At 40.7% G+C, this 27,699-nt stretch overlaps 1 protein-coding gene across 1 annotated transcript in view; it reads right to left on the reverse strand.

Moving 5' to 3' along the window:
• Positions 1 to 27,699, reverse strand: part of GPLD1 (glycosylphosphatidylinositol specific phospholipase D1) — a 586,386-nt gene that overhangs the window by 24,340 nt on the left and 534,347 nt on the right. Inside the window, exon 22 of the mRNA XM_078685714.1 lies at positions 22,036 to 22,196. Within this exon, the coding sequence (XP_078541840.1) occupies positions 22,036 to 22,196 (161 nt within the window). The remainder of the gene's footprint in view (positions 1 to 22,035; positions 22,197 to 27,699) is intronic.

The raw sequence follows: 27,699 nt of genomic DNA on the forward strand, positions 1-27,699 counted from the left end.
TTAGGGCTTGGTTAAAAGCTGCCACCGAGAATTTGGCCCACTTCCTCCTAAGATAGTTAGCGGGTACCTGGCTGGTTTTGTTGGAATTTCTACTCTGTATGGAGAATGCCACCAGGAAGTGGTCGGTCCAGGGAAAGGGTTCAACACCTGACACTTCCACACCTTCCCAATTAGCATAGACCGGGTCCAGGAGGTGTCCCAGTCGATGCGTAGGCGACTTAAGTTTCAGGTCCAGTTGCAGGGCAAGCATGTCCCGACCAAAATCCTCAACCCCGATAGCCTCAGGGCAGTTGAGGTGCAAGTTGAGATCTCCTAAAAGGAGAAATTTATCCCTGCGCAGGGTCGCCTCCATGAGGCTTTCTAACAGGCTCTCCCTAAACTTAGTGCAGGCCCCTGGGGGCCGATATACCAGACATCCATTAAGCGTCATGGCCCCATTAATTTTAATCGAGAAGAGACCCGCCTCACTCTCCATGATCGGCGTGCGTTCTAAGCAGCAACCCAAAGTGTCCTTAAAAATAATCGCAATCCCCCCTCCCACCCCCTCAGGCCTATCTTGCCTGACCCAGGAGTAATTCTCCGGTGTAGCTTCAATAATGTCAGAGTCGGAAAACTGATCTAACCACGTTTCAGTTAGAAACAGTAAATCAAGTTTTTTTTCCGTAATCAGCTCGAACACATCGAGCCTGTGTTTACGTAACGACCTGACATTCAGGAGGCCGCAGGACAGTGCCTGCTCCGTAGTGTCCCGCGGCATAGTAGTCATGCGAAAGCTGCAATGAGGGCATACCCTGTCGCTGCTCATCATCCCGTGCATACAGGAGGAGGCAGTGTGGGGGCGGAAACCAAGTAGTTGTTCCCTAGTCCAGTAGATCTTTCGACCAGGGGTAGTAGCCCTAGGCCGCAGTCGGCCGCGGACGGGCGCAGACGGGCTTAACTCTGGCGCGACTCCGGCGCGCCACCGGCGCGCCCGCTGCGCTCGTCCGCTGCGCTGACGCATGGGGAGTTGTTTAAATAGGCTGATGACCAGGGTGGGCGGAGTCAGCAGGGCAGGTTGGGAGGGGTTTTTAAAAAGAGAGTAGCGTCCAGCGCTCGTAATCAGCAGGACGGCGAGGCTGGGCTGGGTTGCTTGTAGTCAGCGATGGAGAGACAAAGGTATTTTTAAAATCAAAAGTCAAATGCCACCCGCGAGCAAGTCCTCTGCCACAGGACTGCTCGAGTACAGTGGCGAAAAAGGGGGCGGAGCCTAAATAGGCTGATGACCAGGGTGGGCGGAGTCAGCAGGGCAGGTTGGGAGGGGTTTTTAAAAAGAGAGTAGCGTCCAGCGCTCGTAATCAGCAGGACGGCGAGGCTGGGCTGGGCTGCTTGTAGTCAGCGATGGAGAGACAAAGGTATTTTTAAAATCAAAAGTCAAATGCCACCCGCGAGCAAGTCCTCTGCCACAGGACTGCTCGAGTACAGTGGCGAAAAAGGGGGCGGAGCCTAAATAGGCTGATGACCAGGGTGGGCGGGGTTTGTTCAAATGAACAAAGATCGAATTGTAATAATGAGAACGGCGAAATAATGACAACAATTGAACAACTACCTGATTTGAGACAAACCTTTGGAATGCTATTTGAGCAAGAAAGCGCAAACCTTTCAGATACTCAGATTCTTGAACAAATGGACATTAGAACTAATGAAAGACCTGAAACCGGATTAAAGAGAAAATCTCGGTATTATCCTATCCTGTCACCTGGAAATAAAATTGACCTCTTTTCTGATGCAGTAAATGAGGAACTGGATAAACTAGTGAAAGTGAGGAATAATTGCAGAGAAAATTTGACAAAGGAGGAACGAAAAGCCATTACTACTCTCATGGAAAATGGAAAGATCACAATTAAACCCGTTGACAAGGGGGGAAATATTGTAATAATGGAAACTTCAGACTACATCACGGAAGCCATGAGACAGTTAAATGTACAAGAAAATTACTCTAAACTGACTTTCAATCCAATGAGCAACATGCTAAAAGAATTGAAAAACCATCTTGATGAATGGCACAAAAAAGGATTAATCAGTGATGAGGAAAAGAAATTTCTAAACATCGATCACCCAGTAATGCCCTGCATTTATTTTTTTACCAAAAACCCACAAGTAACTAATAAATCCACCAGGGAGACCCATTGTGTCTTCGTGCAGCTCCTTATATGAAAATGTTTCAAAATACGTGGACACCTTCTTGGCACCGATTGCACAGAGCATGTCCTCATATATCAAGGATACAGGGGAGTTCCTGAGAATTATTCAAGATGTAGTATGGAGTGAGGAATATCTTCTAGTCACAATTGATGTGGTCTCACTTTATACATCGATAAAACACAATGTGGGGATGGAAGCTTGTCAATACTTCCTGAAACAACGAAGCATCACCACACTGGAACACACAAACATGCTCCTAAAAATGATCCATCTATGCTTAACAAATAACGTCTTCCTATTTAATCAAGAACTATACAGGCAAGAATGTGGCACCGCCATGGGCATTTCATTTTCTCCCAACTACGCTAACACCACCATGGGCTGGTGGGAAAAAACAGTGGCATGGAATATGAACAACCAACAGGAATTGGAACTGATCATTTTGTGGGTCCGATATATAGACGATTTGTTTATAATTTGGCATGGATCAGATCTTGAATTTCAAAATTACTTTTCAAAACTGAATCAAAATGAGGTTGGTTTACAGTTCACATGCACAACAAATAAAAAACAAATCGATTTTCTGGACACACAAATTTATATCTCAAATGGAAAACTAGAAACCACACTGTTTCGTAAAAAAACAGCCACCAATAGTGTGTTACATGGAACTAGTTTCCATCCACAAGCACTCCTAAAAAGTATACCATATGGAGAGTACTTAAGGCTCAAACGAAACTGCTCTAAACCTGAGGATGCCGAAAGAAAATTGAAAGAATGCAAGATGAGATTCAAGTCAAGAGGATATGAAGATCGTGTCCTACAAAAATGTAAAAAGAAGGCTGATCAAAAAACAAGAGCGGAATTGTTAGTTGAAAAACCAAAAATCACAAACAAAATTGAACCACCGAGATTTGTAACCACTTATAATAAAGAAAGTGGAATCATCGCCAACAAAATGAAAAAATATTGGCATTTGATATCTGGGGATCCAGATATAGGAGAATTGGCAGGCAAGCAACCACAAATCACTTATAAAAAGAACACATCTCTCAAAGACCTCTTGGTAAGAAGTCATTTCCAGCAAAAACCTGAGACAAATTGGCTTAAAGATCAACGTAAAGGATTCAAACCTTGCTCCTCGTGTAAAGCTTGCAAAATTGGAATCAGCAAAAAGAGCATTGAAGAACCAAATGGGAAAACAATGCAATGTGGTTTATGTGATTGAATGCAAATGCGGGAGCAAATATATAGGCAGCACCACATGCATGCTTAAAAAGAGAATCCTGGAACACATCAGGGCTGTGAAAAACAAAAACATGCTTTACGCCACAGCAAAACATATAAACACATGCCAAGAAGGAGATTGGAAAACAAGGCGATTTTATGGATTGAAAATGCTAACCAAAACGGAGAGAGGTGGTGATTCAGTTCGGAAATTGCGACAAATTGAGTCCCGTTTAATCATCCGGTTACGAACAAAAATACCGAGAGGTATGAATTTTGGAGAGGATCTCCATGTACATTTAGAGTGACTATAACAGTACCAGCTGCACAGTCTATAAAGAGGATTGGGGTACCATACCCAATGATATAACTGACATTGCTCTGGAACTATTCCAAACATGAACTTAAATTGCCCATGTGACTTAACATGAACTATTTAACATAATGAAATGTAAATAATACAATCACACCAGTCTTTCTTTTAATTTAAAATTGTGTGTATACTGTTTTCATACTGCATATCCCATAATGCTCCATAACGACTAACATGGGCCAGTATATAATTGAAAATAGTAGAAGGACCAACTGACCGTGAACAAAGCCTTGTGTGGCTGAAACGCGTTGGTGGGGGAAGCGCTGATTAAAGGCTTCTAAAACTCTCTGTTTGTGCCGCTCCTTTTGTTTGGAAAAATATATATATATATATATAGATAAATAATGACCATAGAAATTACATCACACAAGTACATGAATTAAAAAAATAAACTATTGACAAGAAACCTCTATCAAGGAAAGAGCGAACTGCCTGGATGCCAAATTTTTGCTAATGCAGGTATATACGCTCTCGACATCAAAAGTCACAAAACAGAGGTCGTCCGACCACTGAAAGTCATTAAATTAGGTTAATATGTCTTTACTGTCCCTGATGTACTAGGGCAGATCCGTCACATATTGCTGGAGTCTAAGATCAACAAACTGTGACATTTTTTCAGTAGGTGAATCTATTCCCGAGATTATAGGGCGGAGGAAAGGAGCCGCCCTTATGAATCTTGGGCGATATGTAAATGCAGGGGTTCTTCGGATTAATAACTCAGAGGTATCTAAACTCATCATCAGAGAGCAACCCTGTCTCCCTCCTTTCACTTAATTTCATTTTGATCATGGAGGTCACCTGTGTCATAGGATTGGTCGCAATATGTTGATAGCAGGTTATGTTATTTAATTGTCAATCAATCTCAGCCATGTAGCCCTCCCGGTTCATTACAACAACATTACCACCCTTGTCTGCTTCCTTAATAACGATGGTAGTGTCAGTTTTAAGTCTGTCTAATGCTAGCCTTTCAAGGGTGGTAATGTTGTGTTTGACATAGGAATCTTGATGATCAAGTGAGTTCAGTTTGTATAGATCCTCACTTACTTTCTTATAGAAAGTATCTATGTGTGGATGATAATTGTAAGCGGGTACAAATTTTGATTTTGGTTTGAGCCCGCTGTCAATGGTACAATTTTGTTCGATGTTAAAGTCATTCAGTAACCTGGACATTTCATTATTACCATCATCATCAATGCTGAGTAATAGTTGTATATTGCGAACATCGGCGACCGAATGTGTAAAGTTGTCTATTCTTTCAGGGAGTTTCAATGGTACTGGAGTTTGGTTGGCAAAAAAGTCCCTGAGTTTTAGAACCCTCACAAATTTGTACAGGTCAACGTGAGTATCGGTGAAGTCCCCCCTTTGTGTTGGACAAAAATTCAAAACTTTACTCAACACCAACAATTCACCTTTATCCAGTTTTTATTGGATAGATTAACAATTTTCAAATCCGAGTCATTACCAGATACATCTGCATTAGCATAGTCACATTGTGTTATAGCATGAGCACTTAAGGTTTTGCTGCTGTGTTCTGTTTCTTGGTTGTTCCCCTTCCCATACCTGCCTTTGCTCCTCCTCCCTCCCCGCCTGATTTTGACTGGTCTTTTTTCTGCTGTAGCCTGCTGCTTATTCGGAGTTTCGCGAGCTCCTTCTGGAACGAAGAAGCTCCTGCCTCTAAAGGGATTCATTGTGGTATACTATAGGCAACACTGCTTACAGAGGAGGAGGAGATGCTGTTCACAGAACGTGCATCATCACTCACTTCCCTATCCTCACGTGTTATTTTTCTGTCATCTGGCCCTTGGACATTATCGAATTTTTGGGCGAACGTATATATACGTCCGTCACGATAATCTCTGTCGTCCCTTTTTATCTTCTTCAACTTCTTATCTTTTAAGTACAGTTGATGTTCCTCCATCACTTTCTTTAGAATACCAACGTTTTTTTGAATTAGATCCTTCTGCTCCATGTCATTTATCTCTTTTTCTAGGGCTTCTATTTCCCCTTGTAGCTTCTCCCCCTTATCTCTAGCATGGCGAATTAAGATCTGCATCATAATATGTGATGTATTGCCCCGGTTACTTTCCCACTCATTCAAGAGCTCCTCGCTCAAGTCTTCGAATGTGGGGAATATTAGAATCCTTAGTCCCCTGGGGATTGTCTTGTTTGTCAGATATTGTTGAAGCGTAATCCCATCCCACCAACGGGAAAGCTCCAATTTCTTTAATCTTTCCAATTTAAGAAATAGTATTTTTAAACTTGGTTTATTGCTTACCCCCTGTGCTACAGGGTTCCTAGTCAGGTTAGTACCAAAAAGATTCTGGGCCATCTCCTCCCTCCCATCTTCAAAGCGGGACATGGTATACGAATGGAGTGAGTGCTGGACGGTCTATGATTTTAGAATCAACCAAGACAACGTAAGAAGACAGCAGCAGACCAAGGTCAAGCACATTCACTCTTTTAGTTTCAGAATTACTACTTTGAGTGCAACAACTTCCAGCAACTGCTGCTGAGAGATGCCAATTTACAGTAAGAATTAAGGACAAAAGGAAGGTGCACTACATAAAAAGTCAAAAAGAGGTGAGTTCTTTGAAGGTTCTTCTTTTTATTGAGTTTCTTTGGAAAACAACAACGGCACACAGCCAATGCGTTTCGTTCCCCCGTGTCACCGGAACTTTTTCAGGGCTGCAACAGTTATAAAAGACTGATATAAATATTCATATATATATATAAACAATGACCATAGAAATGACATCATACAAGTACATGAATTAGAAAAATAAACAATTACAAGAAATCAATACAATATTAGTCAAGATGGCCCGATACATCATACAGCTACATTAATATTTACACAGAAATGACACAAAGCAAAATAAACATAAAAAGTTCGTTCCAAACATAATGTCACAAAAATACAGATTAAATTAGACAAAAGACATATTTAAGCCAAAAAAAACAAAACGAGAATTATTTTGGGGCATACAATAAAACAAGATAACAATATCAATCAACAAATGAGAGTGAGGATTGTGTACGCACTCTATTTCGTTAAAAGCCATAAACTGGCAGGAAGTACATTTAAAATTTAGATGGAAACATAATAAGTGCACAAGAAGGAGGAAAGATGCTACAGAGGTGGTGGAAAGGAGGGCAGAGAAAGAAAGAGAAAGAAAGGGAAAACGAAGAAGACCACGGAAAAGAAAAAAGAAAAAGAAACAAAAAGAGAAGAGGAAATTGTCAGATCAATAACCATAATTTGCATACAAAGACACAGAACAGCAGTGTAGCTTATAAATTAATGCCACAAAATGAAGTATGTAGAGACGGCAAGGTTGTGGAAAAGCAAATAGAAAGAGTGGACCCAAACCTCATATGTCTTTTGTCTAATTTAATCTGTATTTTTGTGACATTATGTTTGGGACGAACTTTTTGATGTTTATTTTGCTTTGTGTCATATCTGTGTAAATATCAATGTAGCTGTATGATATATCTGGCCATCTTGACTAATATTGTATTGATTTCTTGTCAATAGTTTATTTTTCTAATTCATGTACTTGTGTGATGTCATTTCTATGGTCATTGTTTATATATATGTATATTTATGTCAGTCTGTTGTAACTGTTGCAGCCCTGACAAAGTTCCCGTGGCACGGGGGAACGAAACGCGTTGGCTGTGTGCCGTTGTTGTTTTCCAAAGAAACTCAATAAAAAGAAGAACCTTCAAAGAACTCACCTCTTTTTGACTTTTTATGTAGTGCACCTTCCTTTTGTCCTTAATTCTTACTGTAAATTGGCATCTCTCAGCAGCAGTTGCTGGAAGTTGTTGCACTCAAAGTAGTAATTCTGAAACTAAAAGAGTAAATGTGCTTGACCTTGGTCTGCTGCTGTGTTCTTACGTTAAAATGGCTAAGTACTTAATATCAGGTTAGTGTGCACCTATCCTCCTATAGTAGTAAGCAGGACCGAGTATAAGCGTTTTCAAAGACTATAGACTTTTCCTCCACACCCTCTCTGTGATTTCCTCCAGCTCTTCTTGTATTTTCATGCTCTGCTTGAACTGTGATTGCACAAGAACTAACTACTTTTGTAGTGTAGTTCCTATAGTCCAAATAGGCTCTGCGCATTGGAATAATATCTTCAGTAGTGTAGATGTAGGACTGAGGTTAACTAGGTCTCTACTGACTATATTAGACATAAGTTTTGTGCCAGCTAGCTCAGAGGTCACTAGAAACGTTCTCGAATAAGCGAGGAGGAGTTTAACCTCCCTGGATAGACAAGAAGGGATTTAGTTTCTGACAACCATAAAACATGACAACTTTGCTCTCCCTGAATAAGAGTATATCCCTAGAGTCGTGTGAAAACAAAAGACAGCTATTTCACTCAGTCAAAGGTGCGTACTTAGTTTCACCAGATTGCAGAGAAAAAGAGAGACGGGCGTTTTCAATAAAAGGTGTTATTTATTGAGCAGTCTCTTTCCTCATACAAGAGAAATGAATTGCTACAATTGCAATACTTATGGTTAAGTAAAGTGCATACAGTAAATGCAGGATTATAAAATAATACTGTAAAAGCATTGATATGGTTTCTTAGCCATATGATACTTTAAAATGGATAAAATAGATACATACATATATACATTGACTAATCGTACTCAACTTGTGCTTCTAACTACGCCTACCCCGGTGTACCTGACCTAAGCCTAATACATGGGAGGGAGTAAGTAAGTAGCAGTTTAAGTTAAGTTTGTTTTGCCAAGAATCTGACTCAAGAATTCTCTGTAAGGGTTTAGTCAGTTCAGTACCTGGGTATTAGAAGGCAGGAGGGCTGGTATCTCTCTCTCAGGACTCGGTATCCCAGTCACCCGCAAGGGTAGGCTGGAAACGCCGGAGGCTGGATTTCTCGGCAAGAGAAAAGACAGCATCTTTCTCAGCGCGTCAAAAGGGAGGGGCAGCGTCCGTGGGCTCTCGCATCAGCTGGGCTCTTCGGAAGTAGATAGCTGCACTGCTCCAGGATTACCACCGTGTGTTTGCTTAAGGCAACGTTGGTATATTTATACCTGAAAGGTGCCGGGTTTGATGTAAGGCTGGACATAAGCCGTCAATAAAGATGTCACTAAAAACTGGTCGTTCTTACAGTGCTTTACAGGAGTTCTCGGACAAAATCAAAACAAAGCAGCGGGGATTTCCCATGTTGCTGAAGGCTTGGATTTGTTTAAGAACTCGGTGTGCTTTCTAGGGGGCTGGAGGAATAAGCTTGCTTAATATGACAGCATGCGCTATGACTGAATTATGAAAAGGCTTTCTATGCCGTTGTAGGGATATTATTGATGTATAACCGGACAAGGGCAAAGAATAGGAATATCGATTCAGGTACCTAGATAAAACACACTACACCCACTCCACGAATTAATGTCCATAATTACTAAACTAAGCAATAGTAAACATATCTAACGGTGCATGTGTATACTGATCCACCCCAAAATACATTTTTTGCATCTGAAATGGCATATGTGAAATACACGAAAAATGAGTATAGGTACTGTACGCTTTCAAGCAGTGTAATCATTCATTAAAAAGGATGCACATATATATCAGCATGAATGATTTGCAAAAATTACACATGAAATGGCTCTTAATACAGAAAAGAAAATGCGAGACCATTTCATCACAAATAAATACAGTTATTTGTAAATATGCTAGAGGCTGAGGTAATATATTGTCTCTAGAGTTCCTAAAAATAGAACCTCTGTTCTCTAAGAATAGTTCTACTTTAAGCAGAGGATGAGTGCCAAAAAAAAGATAAATATTTTGGAATCGGGAAAAAAAAAAATTCGTTTTTCAGGGGAAGAAGTCAAAACAGTTCCAAATATTTTCAGAAGCTTTTGTTTTTCAAAGCTGAAGGCCAAATTCAGAGTTCAGGGAACGCTGAGTGCTCGTTTGCTTAAGAGTTTATTCTTTTTGTTCAGGGGAGAACATCATTTCAGACAGACTTTCAAAAAAGCAGTTTCCCGCTTCAGGTTTAAATTCGACCAAGTTGGAAAATGCCGCAACTGTGCAGTCGTGAGAATGATTGCTATCATCGATGACAGGATCAGCAGTGCTCACAGAAGGTCGTACCTGGTTGATGCTGCTCTCATCTTGTACTTCACTACCCTTCAATCGCAGTGGTGAAGTCTCAACGAATGCCGTCATCAGGATGGGTAACCGCTGGGGACAACACGATGCGTGAGCCTTTACTGGGCTTAGCAAAGTATCTGTATCCATTGGTACTTCTGATTGTAGTGTAAGACAGACGTCTAACACGCATTCTTCTCCGCACAGCATACATCTTAACACAGGTAAGATACAGTTCTGCCAGATGGGTCTGAATGAAAGAAACCAGGTCATATTCAGATCTCTTAGCCGGGCTAATCCAAGGACTTTAGTTATGCGGTCCCGATAGCGTATAGCTAGGATCGTTTCTTCCATTGTTGCTGGAGTCTTGTCTGTGACATGGCTTGCCATAACGAAGCAGCAGTATCAAAAATAAAATGCCTGCTACGAGTCAAGTGCACTGGCGTCTGTAGAAGAACAGACTTCATTCTGCTTAAAGTATCAATTCGAATAGAAGAGATTTTCAAACTGGGCCAAATTTTTCCCTCCCTGTCTGGAGTGTCGTTGGGATACAATACTTGCATACAGCAAGTGACCCTGGACGTTACGCTTACGAGATAAGCTTTTCCTGGCACCAAGCCACAACATCTGTGGTCCACTATTAGAATGTAGCTCCCGTTTGAAAGCCGTCTAAAGAATGGCTCTATTCGAGTTGCAGGTGTGCCAAGCTGGTGACATGAAAGGTTATTTGAAGTCCCCTCACAGGCCCCATGTAGATTTATACCCTTACACAGAAGTGTACCACTTAGTGATTTTTCACAATTATCACCACTAAGAAATACATTCTGTCCCTTTTCACTATAACATGTGTGAGTGTAAGGTAATTTCCATGATGACTTGATGTATCCTTTACCCAACCTTTCATACTGGCCTTCCTGTATATACTGTTGGCAGTATCGAAATTGGAAAGTTGTTATCGGAATAGTTATTATCCCGTGTATTATCCATTCAATGACAGGTCGTTCTGACATTGTCAATGGCAATCTCTCAAGTTTTTCAATGCTCAGAATTGTATATTCTGCTCCCTTTTGTGCCAAGCTGATTTGTATATCAGTAAGGTTAAAGATAGAGAATAGTGACGTTGTGTTGATTAAACGCCAAGGCACGTAGCCTGAAAGCAGATTTTGTAACGTCCAGCCAAGCTGTACAATAGAACGCAATTGGGACTGACCATGTTGTAACATTAGCATGTCCTGCTCTATTATATCGATTGCAGATGATACAATACTGTCCAGTGAATATATTCTGGAAGACAGAGTCACTAACCCATTGTCCACAACAGAAAGTGATTTTTCCAAATTAATACGGTCAATTTCCCGTATTTTCTCTGCTGTTTTAATTTGAGTTTCTTTCCAAACTTCGTTATAAGCTGCATATATAGAGGCCGCTATGAAACGTTTTTGACGCTGTTTGCGTGGTCCCATAATGAAATCACGCAAGTCAGCACCTTCTTTAAGTAAAGTTAAGTGTTGCTTAATTTCTGCCAGTGTGGATGTATGTAGCCATTCAAGGCAGAGTTTTCCTACACTGTATGTTGTTACAATCCCTGGATGTTGTCGCTGGGAGTATCTAGGGTCTGGCCTGGTCAATTTGAACCCCTGTATTTTGTTCAGGAATCTATCTTGACAGTTATTTGTGTCTGTGGGCCAGATCAACCATTTCTTCCAATCAGGATGTGTTCTGTTTTAGTTTAAAATATGGGATACGTCTATCTCAACATCTGTAGTGCTATTACTGTCAGGTGTTGGCTTTGGAATAGACGGTTTGTTTAAGTCTTTAATGTTGGCTAGGCCAAGACAGGTTGTTTGTTGAATTGTGTCATTCAAAAATATAATTTGTTCTGGGATCATGCAGGCTCTGAATAATGATTCTATACCTTGCACTTGCCAATCTTTAGTACCCCAGATGGTTTTTGTCTCAATGTTATTTTTCCAAAAATCAAAACCAAATGTATTCATTTTTTCATAAAATGATTCTGAATAGATTAATTTTGTATTTGTTAGCACGGTTTTCATTCCTGTCTTATTTAACAGTTTGAAATAAAATGTTTCTGCTTCACTTGTGTTGAACCCTGAGAAGTATGGGAATTTCTCATAGAATGTTTTTGAACTACCTTTTGGTGGAGTTGCTAATGTTCCCATTGATTATAATTTAAAACATTTCTAGGTTGAGCAGATTTATTCAAATAATGGTTACCAAAGTGGTTGTAGCAGTACATCTGTTCATAATTTGATGAACCCTGTAAATAATCATGTTCTGTAAATTTTGCTGACATCACTAAGTCTGACATCATATCATTAATACTTTCAAAGTCCCAATCATCAGAGAATGTACTCGATTTTACAAAGTCACTTAATGAAACCTTAAATTGATGAGGATACTTCAAGAGCTCGACCGGGCCATATATATCGTAATCTGTTTTGTCCCATGCTACCCCACCGGGTAATGGATTGGCTGTGAAGTTTACTGAAGAAAGTTCTCTTTTCTCGATGTGTGAGGACTTGTGTGGCTTTAGGACCAGGTTGATATTCTGGCTTGCTGTGTCCATTGTAACATATTTTCCCTCAATGAACTATCCCAAGCATAGCACCATGATGAGCCAAAGCAGGAGGAAAAGTACACCTAGCACCACCCAAAATTCAATCCATGGAGAAATCAGATAGGTTTCTTTTAGTTGATGAAAGAGTTCTTTAGTTTTGTCTTTAAGAGTTTTTGTTTTTGTCGGTTGTTCCTCAGATTCGCATCGGATCCTCAGAAAAGTCATTGAAGTTGATGAAGTAGCCTGACGCAGTTCTGTCAATTATTGGAATTGCTTCTGGATTTTTCTTTGTTTTATTAGCATAGTCTGCGGCTACATCGTTGTAGACAGGTGTTTCTTGACGAATTGTAGCAATTTGTGTTTCAAGAGGCATAAGTTCCATGGCTTTGTTGCATAGTCCTTGTTGATTCACTGTAGGTTTATCAAATGTGATTAGTCTCCCAGTTTGAACCTCTTGATTTGTAGCAAACTTTGGTGTTCTGCTACTTCTTGGGAGTCCACTTGGCCTACTACTTATTATTGGCCACATGATTGTGGTTTAACCAGGTCGATGGATACAACTCGGTTCTCCTTTTTACCAGCAAGGGGCGGTAGTACAACTGATCTTGTTCCGTTGACAGCTAAGACAGGTACTGCTTTTCTGTAAGAAGGCCCAAATTCCTTCTTCACCGCGATTTTCTCTCTGACCAGATCCCCAATCTTTGGAATCCAGACAGGCCTTGCTGGGACAGGTGGTTTCTCTTCAGTGGTTGTTGGCTGTTGTTTCAACTTTATGTTGCTCAGGTCTTTTCTTGTTTCATTTAAGTCCTGTAAAATAGCCAAACGATCTTTGATATCAAAGCATTTTCTTTCTACCACTGAAGTTTGACTATCGAGGTCCTGGATATGCATTCTAGTCCCGAACAATAGTTTGTACGGACTGAAACCTTTTAGAGAATTTCTTGGCAGATTGTTAAGACTACGTTGGACACTTATTAAATGTTTGACCCACCCAACACCCGAACCTAATACCTTTGCCGTTATAGATTGCTTTATGTCTCGGTTTTTTCTTTCCACCATCCCATTTCCCTCAGGAAGGAAGTGATAAGATTCCCGCAATGCAATGCCCATGCTGGTCATGTCCTCCTCATAAGCTCGAGAGCTAAAAGCAGGACCCTGGTCAGAATGTAGCATGCCAATTGCGTCTATGCCGCTATAGACTCGCAAATCTTTTTATAACAGTTCAGATGTCAGCCGAGAGCTGGGGTCTACATTTTAAGTGAAACTAGTCTTAAATACTAATATTAATGGAACGCATTTTTTCTGGGTATTTTGTATTGGTATTTTGTGATCTCTAAAAGAAGGGCATTGGTAGTACTCCGGGCATTTCGCTATTGCGGTCTCTGTTGCAGTTTTTACAGTAAAATGCAAATTTGTAGTTTTGCAGGCTCATTCCCGGCCACCAGTATATTGATTGTAATTCTTTCAGAGATTCCTTAAATCTTAAGGTGTCTTAGACCCTCACCCATATGTGCGTCTGCCACTAATAAGTTTCTCCTGTTCGTGTTTGGAATCACTCTATCCCCCACTCCAGGGATTTGAGCAATAGGAACGGAGTTTGCATCGATTACGTATGTATAATTGAGTGGATAGTTGACAGGTAGCGCTGAATAGTCGCCTTTTGATGACGTTTTTACCGCCAGCATCGTTTCCCCGTCTACGTATTTTCCTGAACGCTTTTTTGTAGCTACGGAAGCTGGCTTAGTTGCTTCCGCTGTGGCTGTCTTAGCCAATGAATTCCCTGAAACGTGAACGCCATCACTTTCATTACTCAATGAATGTATCACGTGAGTCTTTGGTAGTTCTTTCTGTAAAAGAACTACTTGTTCCCAAAGCGATTTTTGCTTTATTGTTGCACCTGTGTCATCTTTGTAACCGTTTTGAACCCATTTCTGCAAGTCGTTATTGTATGATTTGACGCAGTAATATGAATCGCACACTATTAGTGTCGGGAATTCGCGATCGGCATTATCTAGCGCCATTTTTAATGCTATTATTTCAGTTTGCTTATCTGAATTATTTTCTACAGAGTGTGATTTTGTTACCAGAGGTCTCAATTTACCTCCGCGCCACACGTATTTAACAATCTCGCATGTGGCGTTATAGGCTTGTTTTCCCCAAACTGAGGGTTGTGCATGTCCATCTGTATATATTACATAGGCGTACTGTTGTATGGGCAGAATGTCGATTGGCAGAGGATATTCTCTTTCATATTCTAGATTGTTTATTTTTTTCATTTCCGGGTCAAAATAGTATTTCACTTTGTCTACCATTGTATCCATTTTGGATTTAATGCCACAGTAGGTAAATTACATGGGCTTGTTAATGCCTCAAAGGCTGATTCTGCTGTTCTAACAGTAATCTGTCTGCCGTCAGCTTGGTCTCTTTCTTTTGTTACAGCTGTTTGAACCGCATGAACAATATTTTCCTTAATACTCTATGTTTTTTCAGCTTCTGTGTACAAATGTGATTTGTATCCTATTGGTACCGTTTCTCCCTCATTAGAGGTCAGGTATGTGAATCCGCATCTTCCTGGGATGACTCGGATTACAAGGTTGCGAGTGTTATCGCGTGTTTGCAGTTTTGTTTTAGCTAACATGTCTGTTAGCAATGATCTCAACATTTCTGTGTGTTTTTGAGTCCAATTGATTGTTTTAAAATCTGGTTTTATTAGTTCATAGAGAGGTTTAACCCTCTCTGCATAATTTAGAATGTAAGTTCTTCCGAAATTCAGGAAACCTAGAATTGATTGTAAGTTTTTCAGCGTTCTTGGTGCTTGGATTACAGCACATTTCTCTAAGAAATTGTCTGCCAGGCTTTTGCCTTCACTTGATAATTCATATCCTAAAAACTGGACAGTTAGATGGGCAATTCGTGACTTTTTAAAGTTGAATTTGTAACCCTCTGCTGCGAACCCAAGTATTATGGTGTTCACTCTTTTCAAGTGAGTATCCAAGTCATCATCTGTTAGATAGATGTCATCGACATAAGATAATGCCTCATCATCATACATTTGTAGTAACTCTGTTACTCTTGCTGAGAATAATCCTGGGCTGTTCTTGAACCCCTGTGGGAGTCAACAGAATTTTTCTGCGAGCCCATTATTGAGAAAGCGGTCAAATACCTGCTTTCAGGTGCTATGTTTTGACAAAAGAATCCATTAGAGATGTCTAATGTTGTTTTGTATTTTTTTGCGCATGATGTTATTCATTAGTGCTGCACTATGTGAGTTTTGTACTGCAAAAGTTTTGCAACATGAGTTAAGGTGTCTGTAGTCCAAAACTAGACGATATGAATCCTCTGGCTTGGAGACAGGAAACAAAGGATTGTTCATTTGAGAGGTGCATGTTTCAATCACCCCCTGGTATTCAAGTTGATCTAAGATCTCCCTAACCTGTTTTTAGCTTCTTGCTTAATTGGGTACTGCCTCTGTGCAGTTGGTTGACATTTTAACTGGATTTTGTGAGGAGGAGAGTCCTCATCCCATCCAACATGGTTTTTATATAATGCAGGAGCTTGGGCTACTGCCCACTTTCTTGCAAGTGTATATTTTTTATGTATTGGAATGTGATTTGAGAAGGCAGGCATAATCTTTTCTTCGCCATGAGGGCACTCCCTGACAAACTCCGGTGGCCAGTCTTTTTCAGCTAAAAGGATGTCATAGTCTTTGGAGAGGTTATCCCAAAATAGACCCCTTATTTTCCTAGTCTTATCTCCCTCTATTCGTAATGTTATTTCATATATTTTATGAGGTTTGCTAACTCTGGTGTCTGCAGTTTCCACCTGAATGTATTCATTCGTGTCCACTGTCTCCAGATGATTCATCAGGATCTTGTGAGCTATGCTCACTTCTGCTGCGCTGTCTAGCATTGTCTGAGCCCACTCTCCGTTTTTCAGCTGTGTCCTCAGGATCCTCGGCATGTTTGATTATTTTAATGCTGGCTACCTTCTTTTTTGGAAATTGTAGTTTTTTACTTTGATGAGCAGGTTCTTTGTCTTTGGACTTGACGTGCTCTTCCCTGTGTTCTGACCGTCCTCTTCTTTCCGATTTCTGCGAGGAAGTCTGAAAAGATCGAGAGGGACGTGTATCAATATCTTGATATCTATCAGGTTTTTATAAATTATCCCTATTTCTAAGGTTGTATCTTTTCTCAGAGGGCTCCCTCTGGGGAGACTTGTGTCCTTGGTCCGGAGATCTTCCTCTCCGCCGAGGAGACTTTCCTCTGGACTGGAATCTTTTTTCTTTGGGAGTGGATTGTTTATTTCCATCCCAGCTCTTTTTTGGAGTGTTGAGATTATTTTTAATAAATATCTTTTCAGGATTTTCAGTTAGTTGGGGTTTTACTGGTTTCCCACCCAAACTATCTCTTCCTAGCTCTTCATAGTATTCTTCTATGATTCTGGCAAGTTCAAATGGTTGTTCTGCTATATCTGTTTCTTTCAATTTCTGGTGGATCGCCACAGATGCTGCTTCTCCTTTTATGTTAGATAATAATAAAGCTGAGACCTGCTTGAAGTCTTTCAGTAATTTCATACCCAGATTTAAAGCAGGTTCTGGACCGTATTCATTTTGAATCTGTCTTAGCACATCCGGTATTACCGCCATGGACGGAACACCATGTGTTTTTGTGTAAATGGAAGCAAAGACTGTGCCCCAGGTGTCACAGTCCTCCACATGTGGTGCGATCCCCATTGGAAGACAGATAGTCAGAATTCTGTGTTTCTCATTAGGGGTAGTATCCGGAAATACTGCCTCTATTTGAGTGATTTTTTGTGCTAACCAGAATGGAATTTGTTCCCGTTTTATGGGTACTTTACCCAGACATGACTGTATGTTCTGTGGTGTAATTTTGTTTGTGTTTACCTGATGAGGGGTCAGCTGTGGAATGTTAATAGCTGGTTGGACTGTTGAAGTCCGCATTACATATTGGACTAATTGTCTATGTATTTTAATCAGTTGTTTTAACTGTACCAAAAGTTCTGATATTGACATTTTTTCAATGTCAGGATGTGGTGTGTAGCTGGCTAGAACCGGCCACGTTGCTCCTGGTCTACCTAGTGGACCGAGCCTGGAGATGTGATTATTATGTTTTAGGGCGCCTTTAAACCAGAGCAGGTGCTCTTGGTATTTTAATGGGATTTCCACCTCCTCGAAAGGGGTGTACTCATCCGGTGGTTCCTCTATTTTGTAATAGTGGAACTCATGTGTGACAGCGTTTGCTGCTGGAAAGTTTATCCATGAATAGAATACCTCTGTCTGCCGATATTCATGTGCCTCAATTACGAATATGACTGTACCACCTCTCGATGTTAGTCCATTTTCTATTCGTTTAAGAGTTATAGTTTTTCTTATGCTGACCGGGATGAGTATTTATCCCCGTCATCTGTAGGAGACTTGTGTCTTCCGCTCGGAGTTGAGCTGCTATTCTAGCTGTCTCCCTATCTCCTTCATTGTCTGACATTTTACTGACAGGAAGGTTTTTGTTGCAGATTAAGTTTTCAAGGAAACAAAGATTAGGTGCACAATATCTTGGAACACTGTATCCTTCAACGTTGAATAAACCAAAAACTATACATAGAAATCTCTTTCTACTAAGTTCTGGCGGATTTTAACCTTCACTCCAGACGTCTTTGGAGTATTTACGGGCGAAAGGGTCTGTGTGAAAAAGCACGACTGAGTTACTCTAACGTCTTGCGTTAGATTTATCGCCTTACCAAACGTTGGGCGCCATGTAGTGTAGTTTCTATAGTCCCAATAGGCTCTGCGCATTGGAATAATATCTTCAGTAGTGTAGACGTAGGACTGAGGTTAACTAGGTCTCTACTGACTATATTAGACTTAAGTTTTGTGCCAGTTAGCTCAGAGTTCACTAGAAACTTTCTCGAATAAGCGAGGAGGAGTTTAACCTCCCTGGATAGACAAGAAGGGATTTAGTTTCTGACAACCATAAAACATGACAACTTTGCTCTCCCTGAATAAGAGTATATCTCTAGAGTCGTGTGAAAACAAAAGACAGCTATTTCACTCAGTCAAAGGTGCGTACTTAGTTTCACCAGATTGCAGAGAAAAAGAGAGACGGGTGTTTTCAATAAAAGGTGTTATTTATTGAGCAGTCTCTTTCCTCATACAAGAGAAATGAATTGCTACATTTGCAATACTTATGGTTAAGTAAAGTGCATACAGTAAAAGCAGGATTATAAAATAATACTGTAAAAGCATTGATATGGTTTCTTAGCCATATGATACTTTAAAATGGATAAAATAGATACATACATATATACATTGACTAATCGTACTCAACTGGTGCTTCTAACTACGCCTACCCCGGTGTACCTGACCTAAGCCTAATACATGGGAGGGAGTAAGTAAGTAGCAGTTTATGTTAAGTTTGTTTTGCCAAGAATCTGACTCAAGAATTCTCTGTAAGGGTTTAGTCAGTTCAGTACCTGGGTATTAGAAGGCAGGAGGGCTGGTATCTCTCTCTCAGGACTCGGTATCCCAGTCACCCGCAAGGGTAGGCTGGAAACGCCGGCGGCTGGATTTCTCGGCAAGAGAAAAGACAGCGTCTTTCTCAGCGCGTCAAAAGGGAGGTGCAGCGTCCGTGGGCTCTCGCATCAGCTGGGCTCTTCGGAAGTAGATGGCTGCACTGCTCCAGGATTACCACCGTGTGTTTGCTTAAGGCAACGTTGGTATATTTATGACGTAAGGCTGGACATAAGACGTCAATAAAGATGTCACTAAGAACTGGTCGTTCTTACAGTGCTTTACAGGAGTTCTCGGACAAAATCAAAACAAAGCAGCGGGGATTTCCCAGGTTGCTGAAGGCTTGGATTTGTTTAAGAACTCGGTGTGCTTTCTAGGGGGCTGGAGGAATAGGCTTGCTTAATGTGACAGCATGCGCTATGACTGAATTATGAAAAGGGTTTCTATGCCGTTGTAGGGATATTATTGATGTATAACCGGACAAGGGCAAAGAATAGGAATATCGATTCAGGTACCTAGATAAAACACACTACACTTTAACTCCATGTTTCCCTGATGAACAGTGGTGCAGAGAGAAAGCACTTCAGAGCGTATGATGTATGTATGAACCTTGTACCGAGATCTGTGTTCCAAATTTAATCTTTGGGAGTGGCAGTCACTCCAATCTGTGTTCTGAATTAAACGTTGTGAGTGTTAGTAATTAGAATCTGCATCGCAAGTTAAGCCTTGGGAGTGCCAGACTTCTAATCTGTTTTCCGATTTAAACCTTGGGAGCAGCAGTAACTCCAATCTGTGTTTCAAGTTAAGCCTTGGGAGTGCCGGTAACTCCAATCTGTGTTCCGAGTTTATCCTTGGGAGTGCCAGTCACTCCAATCTACATTTCAAGTTGATTCCTGGGAGGGCCAGTAACTCCAATCTGTGATCTTGGTTATTCTGCTCTCATTCTGTGTTGCTGATGAAACCTATAAGTGTATGGTACTAATGTCAAGGTATAGTCATGGTATATCAAGGCCTGTTGGTACACTGATAGTAACTGCCTCCTCTTGTTATTTCCAGTGTATTGCGTCGTCCCAAAACCAGAGGTTCTGGTCCAGTGCACATCTACCGCGCAAGCACAGAAGGTCTCATAAGTGACATATCCTGAAATGATGTGTGGTACAGCCTCTGAGCAGATCAAGTACCCCAAGACTCTCTTTTTTTAAATTTGATCCCAACCCCTGCTTCCCCCCAAGGGGCCATGCTTGATCTAATGAGTATGTGACCACATATACAAAGCATTTTTGAGGTCAGAAATGGCCGATCGGACCGTTTTGAACTGCAAAAATGGTTTTCTATATGTAAAAATAACAAATTGCGATTCGGTAACACGTCACCGAACCGCAATTTGGGTTTGCGATTTGGTATTTAGAGGGTGCGTGTTTAGAGCATCCCTTTCAAATGCCTAATCTGAATGGGATGAATGAATGTTTTGCGACCGAATTATAGTTGCAAAACATTCATATTTTACCAACTACATGAAGGAGGTGGTAACCCTTTCGCAAATGGGAAGGGGCCCTCAAGGGACCCATCCCCCTTTGAAAATGGAAAACAAATATTTTAAAAACAGGCAGTGGTCCCATGGACCACTGCCTACTCTCAAAAAATGTAACTAAATATTGTAAATTTTTCTTTTTTTAACCCCTTCCATGCTCATGACGGAACGGTTCCGTCATCAGCGTCGGTGCTCCGGTGCTGATGACGGAACATTTCCGTCATGAGTCAATGTGATTTATGACCCTTCAGCACTGCAGCGAAATTCGCGTAGCACTGAAGAGGTTAAATACATTCCGTTTTGGGATGCATGTAAAAAAAAATGCTTTAATAAAAAGCAATCACAGACAAGGTGGTCTGCTAACCTCAACAGGCCATCATCCCTGTGATGCCATCGATTCCTGATGGATTGAAAATTACGATCTACCTCATCAATATTCATGAGGTAGGTCAATTTCAATCCCATTAGGAATCGCTATTGAAAACTTGTACGTTTGCCTACATTAGGAATTGCGGTTTTGCAAATTGCGTTTTTGGTAAGAATCGGAATTAGGAAATCACAATTCTTAAATTTTGTATAAGGTTCTTCGAACTAGTGCAGCTCTGAGATGGATAGGAGGTTCAGCATCTGCTACAGTCTCATCTCCGCAGTTCGGACCAAGAAGGTGCATGACATACAGCTCTGCTCTTTTGATTAGAGCCTGCCCAGAGGACGTAGAGAACGTGCAGCATGTTGTACCAGTAGCAGTCGGTGGTGGGTGTAGCTGCCGGGCGGTGACGTGGGGAGAGGGAGGGGCAGGGTGGGGGTAGTAATCTATGGATTACAGAGGATTACAGGTAGGTAAACATATAAATAAATAAAACAAATTTTGTTGCGTGCACTGCATCGCATTTGGGGATGCAGTGCGCACAACGAAATTCATTTTATTTATTTATAAGTTTACTTACCTGTAATCCTCCGTAATCCATAGATTACTACCCCCCACCCTGCCCCTCCCATGTCACCGCCCGGCAGCTACTCCCACCACCGACCGCTACTGTGTTGTACACTACATTTACAGGGGCGACAGAAGGAATAAAGCACTGAGGAAGAGTGCTTGTCTTTCGACACACATGTTGGCTGGCGGTATATTTGGAGCTCTTAAATCAATAAAGATGCATTTGTTGAAGTATACCATAGATTTAAACTATTTTGAGACATCCGAAATTGTAACAGCGAGAAATGAGAGAAAAATAAGATACAATAAAGGTTGATTACTTACCCCAGTTTGATGGACTTAAATTAAAACGCAACCAGTGGTACTGGTTAGGAGGTGAAGGCGCTGGGTCATAGATCCCTAACACCCTGCTATTTCTTAACCTTTCAGCTCCCTATTTATTATCTTCATTCTTATTATATGGTGACAACTACAACATTATCTAGTTGGGCCACGCTCAAAAATAATTTTAGAACCGTACACTTTCGGACTGAAGAATAGCACAGTTGAAATAGACATCAAGTCTCTTACCATTTCTTCTGGGCAGGGAGAAAGCCAAGATTTACAGTGGTCCGTCACGTGACCAGAGGAGGTATTGTTGCCATTGTATATATAAACGCGGCCAGCCTCTGCTCCAAATAGTATTGTTGTGAAGTCCAAACTTCTCATGGGGGATGCCACGATCACTTCATCTTCATGTTTTCAAGAACAAAATCAGCAATGTGGAAAGGTGACAAAAATAAAATAAGTAGTAAAAGTAACGAAAATAAAATGTAATAACATCACACGTAAATTATGGCCACAGTTTTTAATGTAGAAACTGTGAAGAAACAGATGGATTACTATTTCACGTTACAGACAGTTGACACTGACTTGGTGAAACGGTAATAATTAGGGGACAGATGTAGGAGGCCAAATACCGGTCGGTAACGGCGATATCGGCCGTTACCGACCGGTATTTGGAGTTTCAGATGTAGGGGGCCTTAAATTTACCGATTCGGTAAATTTACCGATTCTGTAAATTACCGAATCGGTAAATTTACCGAATCGCTAATTTGTGATGTAGGTGGCACTGAAAACAGTGCCACAGGCCCTTCAGAATTAGTTATTTACCATCAAATACTATTTGATGGTAAATAACGAATTCCTGTGTACATGCACATCTGTACATGTACACCCTTAGGGCATGTATGTGTGCCACATGGCACACAAGCCTGAATCAAGGGTGCAACAGGATGTCAAAGTGACACCCTGTCCCCCTTGTCAATTCGGTAATTTTACCGAATCGGTATTTACCGATTCGGTAATTGCCATTGGATCCTATTGGCCTTACCGAATGTTACAGATTTGTTAAATAAATCGGTAAAAATACCTACATAGCATTTACCGATTTGCAGATACCGAATCGGTAAAATTCGGTATTTACGAATCGGTAAATACTAATTACCTACATCGGGCCCTAGGTTTGGTATGTGCATTATTTGGGAGGAGTTCTGCTGCCCTTGGGACCTAACTCAATATTATGGGTTAGGTAAATGTAGACGTTGACCTAAAGCGCACATATCTATAATTCCCTGAAAAAACACTATGGTTGAAAAGTTACCTTCCATTAAAAAAAACGAAGGAATTCACTGAAAAAAAAAGGTTCAAATGGAATTATACACAGGTCTTATAATAATGAAAATACTAATGTTTAAAAACAAAACACCACTGAAATTCGATAGTTATAACTGCCTTAAGTATAACTTGCTCCGCCGTAGATTTCATATGTCAACAGTGATGCAATGCGTGTGTTCATATATTAATAACCAACAAGGAGTAACCCTTCACTGAGAAAGGGGACAGTTTTTTCTCAGACGCAACACCTCCTAAGTTTTGCACTTTGTGACAGATAAACCATATTAAGGTTGTACTTCCTATTAAATAATGTCCTTACTGTACACCACAACTTATATACTAAAAGATGAAGTATGGAAATATTATCTGATACTTATTTCATATAATTATATACATAATAAATAAACACATGCTAAAGCTTAAACATATCACCAATTGTTGCACATTGCCCCTAAAAGATGTTCCCGTAATATTTTTTATACTTATTTTACAAAAATGTTATATATCAATAATTAAAATCTTTAAAATTGTGTTAAAAAACTGTCTTGGAGCGTGATATGTTTGGGTTTTAGCATGTGTTTATTTATCATGTGTATAATTATGTATTAGAAATATAAAATAAATATGAGATCATATTTACATAATTGATTTTCTGGTATATTTGTTATGGCCTACAGTAAGGATAAGTGCGTTTATAAGCAGTGCATCATAGTTTTTTTAATGTAAGTTAAAATCTTACTACCTTACTTAAGTATAACTCCACTGTCACCTTATTGTTTTTAATGAACTTCTATGTTTTGTAATATGTAAATTATTGTTTTATTATGAAATGTATGCAGCGAACCCGAGTCCTGTAATGAAGGCCCCAACATTTTTCTTCATGTTGCGGCCAGTCAGTCATAGTGCTCAGTCCCTCAAGTTCCTCACGGCAACAGTCATTCAGAATTTATGATTTTTTTTACCATTGGAGCCCCACATGAGTACCGCAGGAGCCCGGCGGCAACAGATACTGCTATTTTTTAAAGCTTAATTTCTCTGAAATGGCTCAAAATATTTACACCGTTCACAAAAAAGCACACTTTCCGGATAAATATCAAGCCTCTCTGCCAACATTTGGTGTAATTCTTGTCAACCGAATATTCTGTATCTAATTTTACTCAGGAAATTGCATGGGAAAAAAATTGTATTTGGACCCCTTCTTTTTGTCTGCCCGCTTGATGGTTCACCCTGAAACATTCGAGGAAGGGGCTGAGGTGGATGACCATTTTTCTGGAAAGTTTTGTGAAGATTTGGCAAATGGCGCCAAAGTTATTAGCAAAACAAAAAAATACTCTTCCTATCGATGCTCTGACTCGCTCATAACTACACAGTAGCTACTGCCACCGTGTAATTTAATTTCAGACAAATACCCAGTCGTCTACCCATCTTTTTTGACGTTCACGCCGTGAGAGGTTTCCAGATTACTCTTCATTCTCCTTGTCAGTAGTCACCTGTGTTTGCCTGGGCCTTTAAAATTTTAATCAGCAGTTTTGACTGTCCACATTCCACTGTCTGCAGTCAGTAAAGACCATGTGAAAACATGTTTTTCTGACCAGTTTTCTATGGCATAACCAGTCATGCAGTTGTTAATAAAGATCTGCACAAGAGCCCTTCTCTGAGGAATAACATTAAATAATAATAATCCTTTATTTGTAAAGCACACAGCTACCTGTAGATTTCCCGGCACTGGGGGCCGTCGGGAAGATTAAGCAAGCTATTGCCCAGAGTCACATGGTGCTGGGGAGACTCCTGCCCACAGTGCCGGGGATCGAACTCAGATCCCCAGCGTCCAGCATCAGTCACCCTGGCTGCTGCGCCACATCTCTTCCACATAGTAGTCTTTATGAAATGGAATGTTTATGTCAATAGATATTGGAGGTGATTATTTTCTGTCAACTGACTTTGATCCACTGAAAATGAGAGAAAATGGAAAGAAGGAGGTAGAAAAAGACAGGAAAACAGTGACAAAGTAAGAAAGAGAGATAAAAAAGTGCAAGAGTGAGACAAATAGACAGAAAGTCAAAATGAGTCCAAGAAATACTTTTTCTTCATGAAGTGGAATTAAAAATAGGCAGCTTTGGTGTTCCTCATCCTGGCCTTTGTCAGCACTGGTTTTGGACTCATATGAAACAATATGAGAAACTGTACTTATGCATTTATTTACAACTGAAGCAATGGTTATTCGGGAAGGAGGTGAGCCAAGTTAGAGCTGTCCTACCTAGTCCTACAACCTTGGATAACTAGTTGAACAGCATTGTCAGAAACTGGCATATTTAATTGGGAGGTACCTCTCCCAATTAAATAAACACAATCTGGTTTGTTTACAACACCGTTCTAAGAGAATGTACACTGAGCACTGGTTTTTGTTGCTCTTGCAGCAGGAAATTTAGCCCAGCAAAATGGATTAAGTTCAAGCAGTACCAAACTTTTTTTTAACTCAAGGACACAGCACAATAAACTTCCCAAACAATTTAGAAAAAGCAAGACATATTTCATGAGCAACAAGCTATCCGTATGATTAATATCAGATGAAGGATATTGGACATATGAACTTTTAAAATTTCAAATTAAAACCTGCCAAGAAATCACAGAGTGGCAACAGAAAACAGTTAACCCTTGACCGGGACCTATGGGTGATTTGAGGCAGATAGTGATGGAGTAAAGATTGGATAAGACAAGCCTAAGTCAAAGTTTTTACCTTGTGACTTGTAAGATTTTTAGGAACTCAAATACATCCAGTGGGGTATGACAGGGAGCGGAAGCTACCGGCTATCTTCAAAATAAGATACATTATAGTGAAGCTCATGGTGAAGCCTTCAGTTTTGGTGTCACAAGCTTTGAGTTGGACAAAGATGAATTTTGTTGCTATCAGGATCGCTTCGCCATGGGGGTAGATTTACTATCTCAACTTTGGTCAGGGTTTTGCCTTTGCTGTTTGTCACTTTTGTTTGCTCTGCAAAATCTTCTTGCTGCCTTATAGATGAAACTTCATCTGGCCCTCATCACCCCTGCTGGGGGACTCCAACAGAATGGCCGGATAATCCTACCAGAACAAGTAGGTCGGGGACTGGTGCTGGCGGCGCTGGGAGACAAGAGGGCTTCCAGATATTGACGGGGCCTACACCAACTCCCTCCTCCTGTTGTGTTGCTTCCAAACTAGTGGCATTGTGAAGGGTTGAACCTGGTCATTGACTGCTGGACCCAATAGATCACCGTGGGTACTTCAGAGGTAGTTGTGTCTGGGCGGTGAAAAGCAGGAAATAACACTTGTCCTGGAATATGTTCTTGAGGTCTATGGCTGCAAAGCATGACTCCACCACCATCATAGGCTAGAGACAGCTGATGAAGTGGCCTCAAGCATAAATAACACTGATAGGGCTGACTCCCCCTTTACCCTGTCTTTCATAGAGGTGCTGTTCCAGAATATGAGAGAAGGTTTCTCCTTCCTAAAGGCAGATCTTACAAAGGAGATGTAAGACCTTCGGCTTGAGTTAGCAGATCTTGGGGATACAGTCTTAAAACTTGACAACATATGGAATGCAAGAGAGGAGGGGGTGGAGGCTCTTAGACAAGAGATAGTGACAATCAAGGACTAAAACATGGACCTTCATAACCACATGGAAGACCTAGAGTGTAGATCATGCCTCCAGAACATTCAAAGTAGGGTGTCCTCACTTGAGCTGAATCCTCCAACATAAACGCCTACGTGCATCAACTCAGATTGGGCAATTTGGCCTCACCCATGCCAATGTCTATTGGCCAAATGAGGGGCAGGAGTTATTCAAGGCCTGCGCCGTCACACAGATTCTACACACCCCTCACAAGGAGGTGATCTAAGTCTGATGATCGACAGTGTCCTTGGCTGAGTAGCCTCCAGGACAGGAGGAATTTCTAGGAGCAAGGAGGTAGTAGCTGAACTCCCTTGGACTGTATGACATCGGGAAAGCACAGCACTCTAACTTAAAGGATTATACTTATTTTATCTGCAACATATGGGACACTTGAACACTTTCTTCTATATTCACCTATAGCGCTAAAAACATTGAATTAGGGATAGGTTCACTCACACTTTCTAACCAAGCTATGAAACCTATCTGCATTTCACTTTAACAGTGCCCACCACCCCAAAACACTTGAAAAAAATGCTACTGACCTCTATATGCACAGGAGCGCAGAAAAGAAATTCAGAATGCAATACTAGAGCACCACAACACTCAATGAAAATGGCAAAGTCAGCTTAGCTACACTCTGAGATGCTCTAAAGTCTCTGGGTCCTGTATAAGTATTTCAGCAAAACTGAATAAAGGTAGAAAGGAAAAAAGAGAAGAACCAAATGACAAAATGTGAATTCTTTTTTTAAAGGACTGGCTCAGTGAAGGTGTGGTTCAAGTTAACTTGCGATGAGGGTGCAACTTATAATGCTTAATATGAATAAAGCCAAACGCACCCTACAGTCTTCATATTTTTCTGCCAAGAGCATGCCCCAATTTTGTCTACAGTCTACAACAACAGTCTACAATGCTTGAGGTCTCTAACTTG

This window comes from Lissotriton helveticus, chromosome 4_1, assembly GCF_964261635.1.
Source record: "Lissotriton helveticus chromosome 4_1, aLisHel1.1, whole genome shotgun sequence".
Classification (NCBI taxonomy): Eukaryota; Metazoa; Chordata; class Amphibia; order Caudata; family Salamandridae; genus Lissotriton; species Lissotriton helveticus.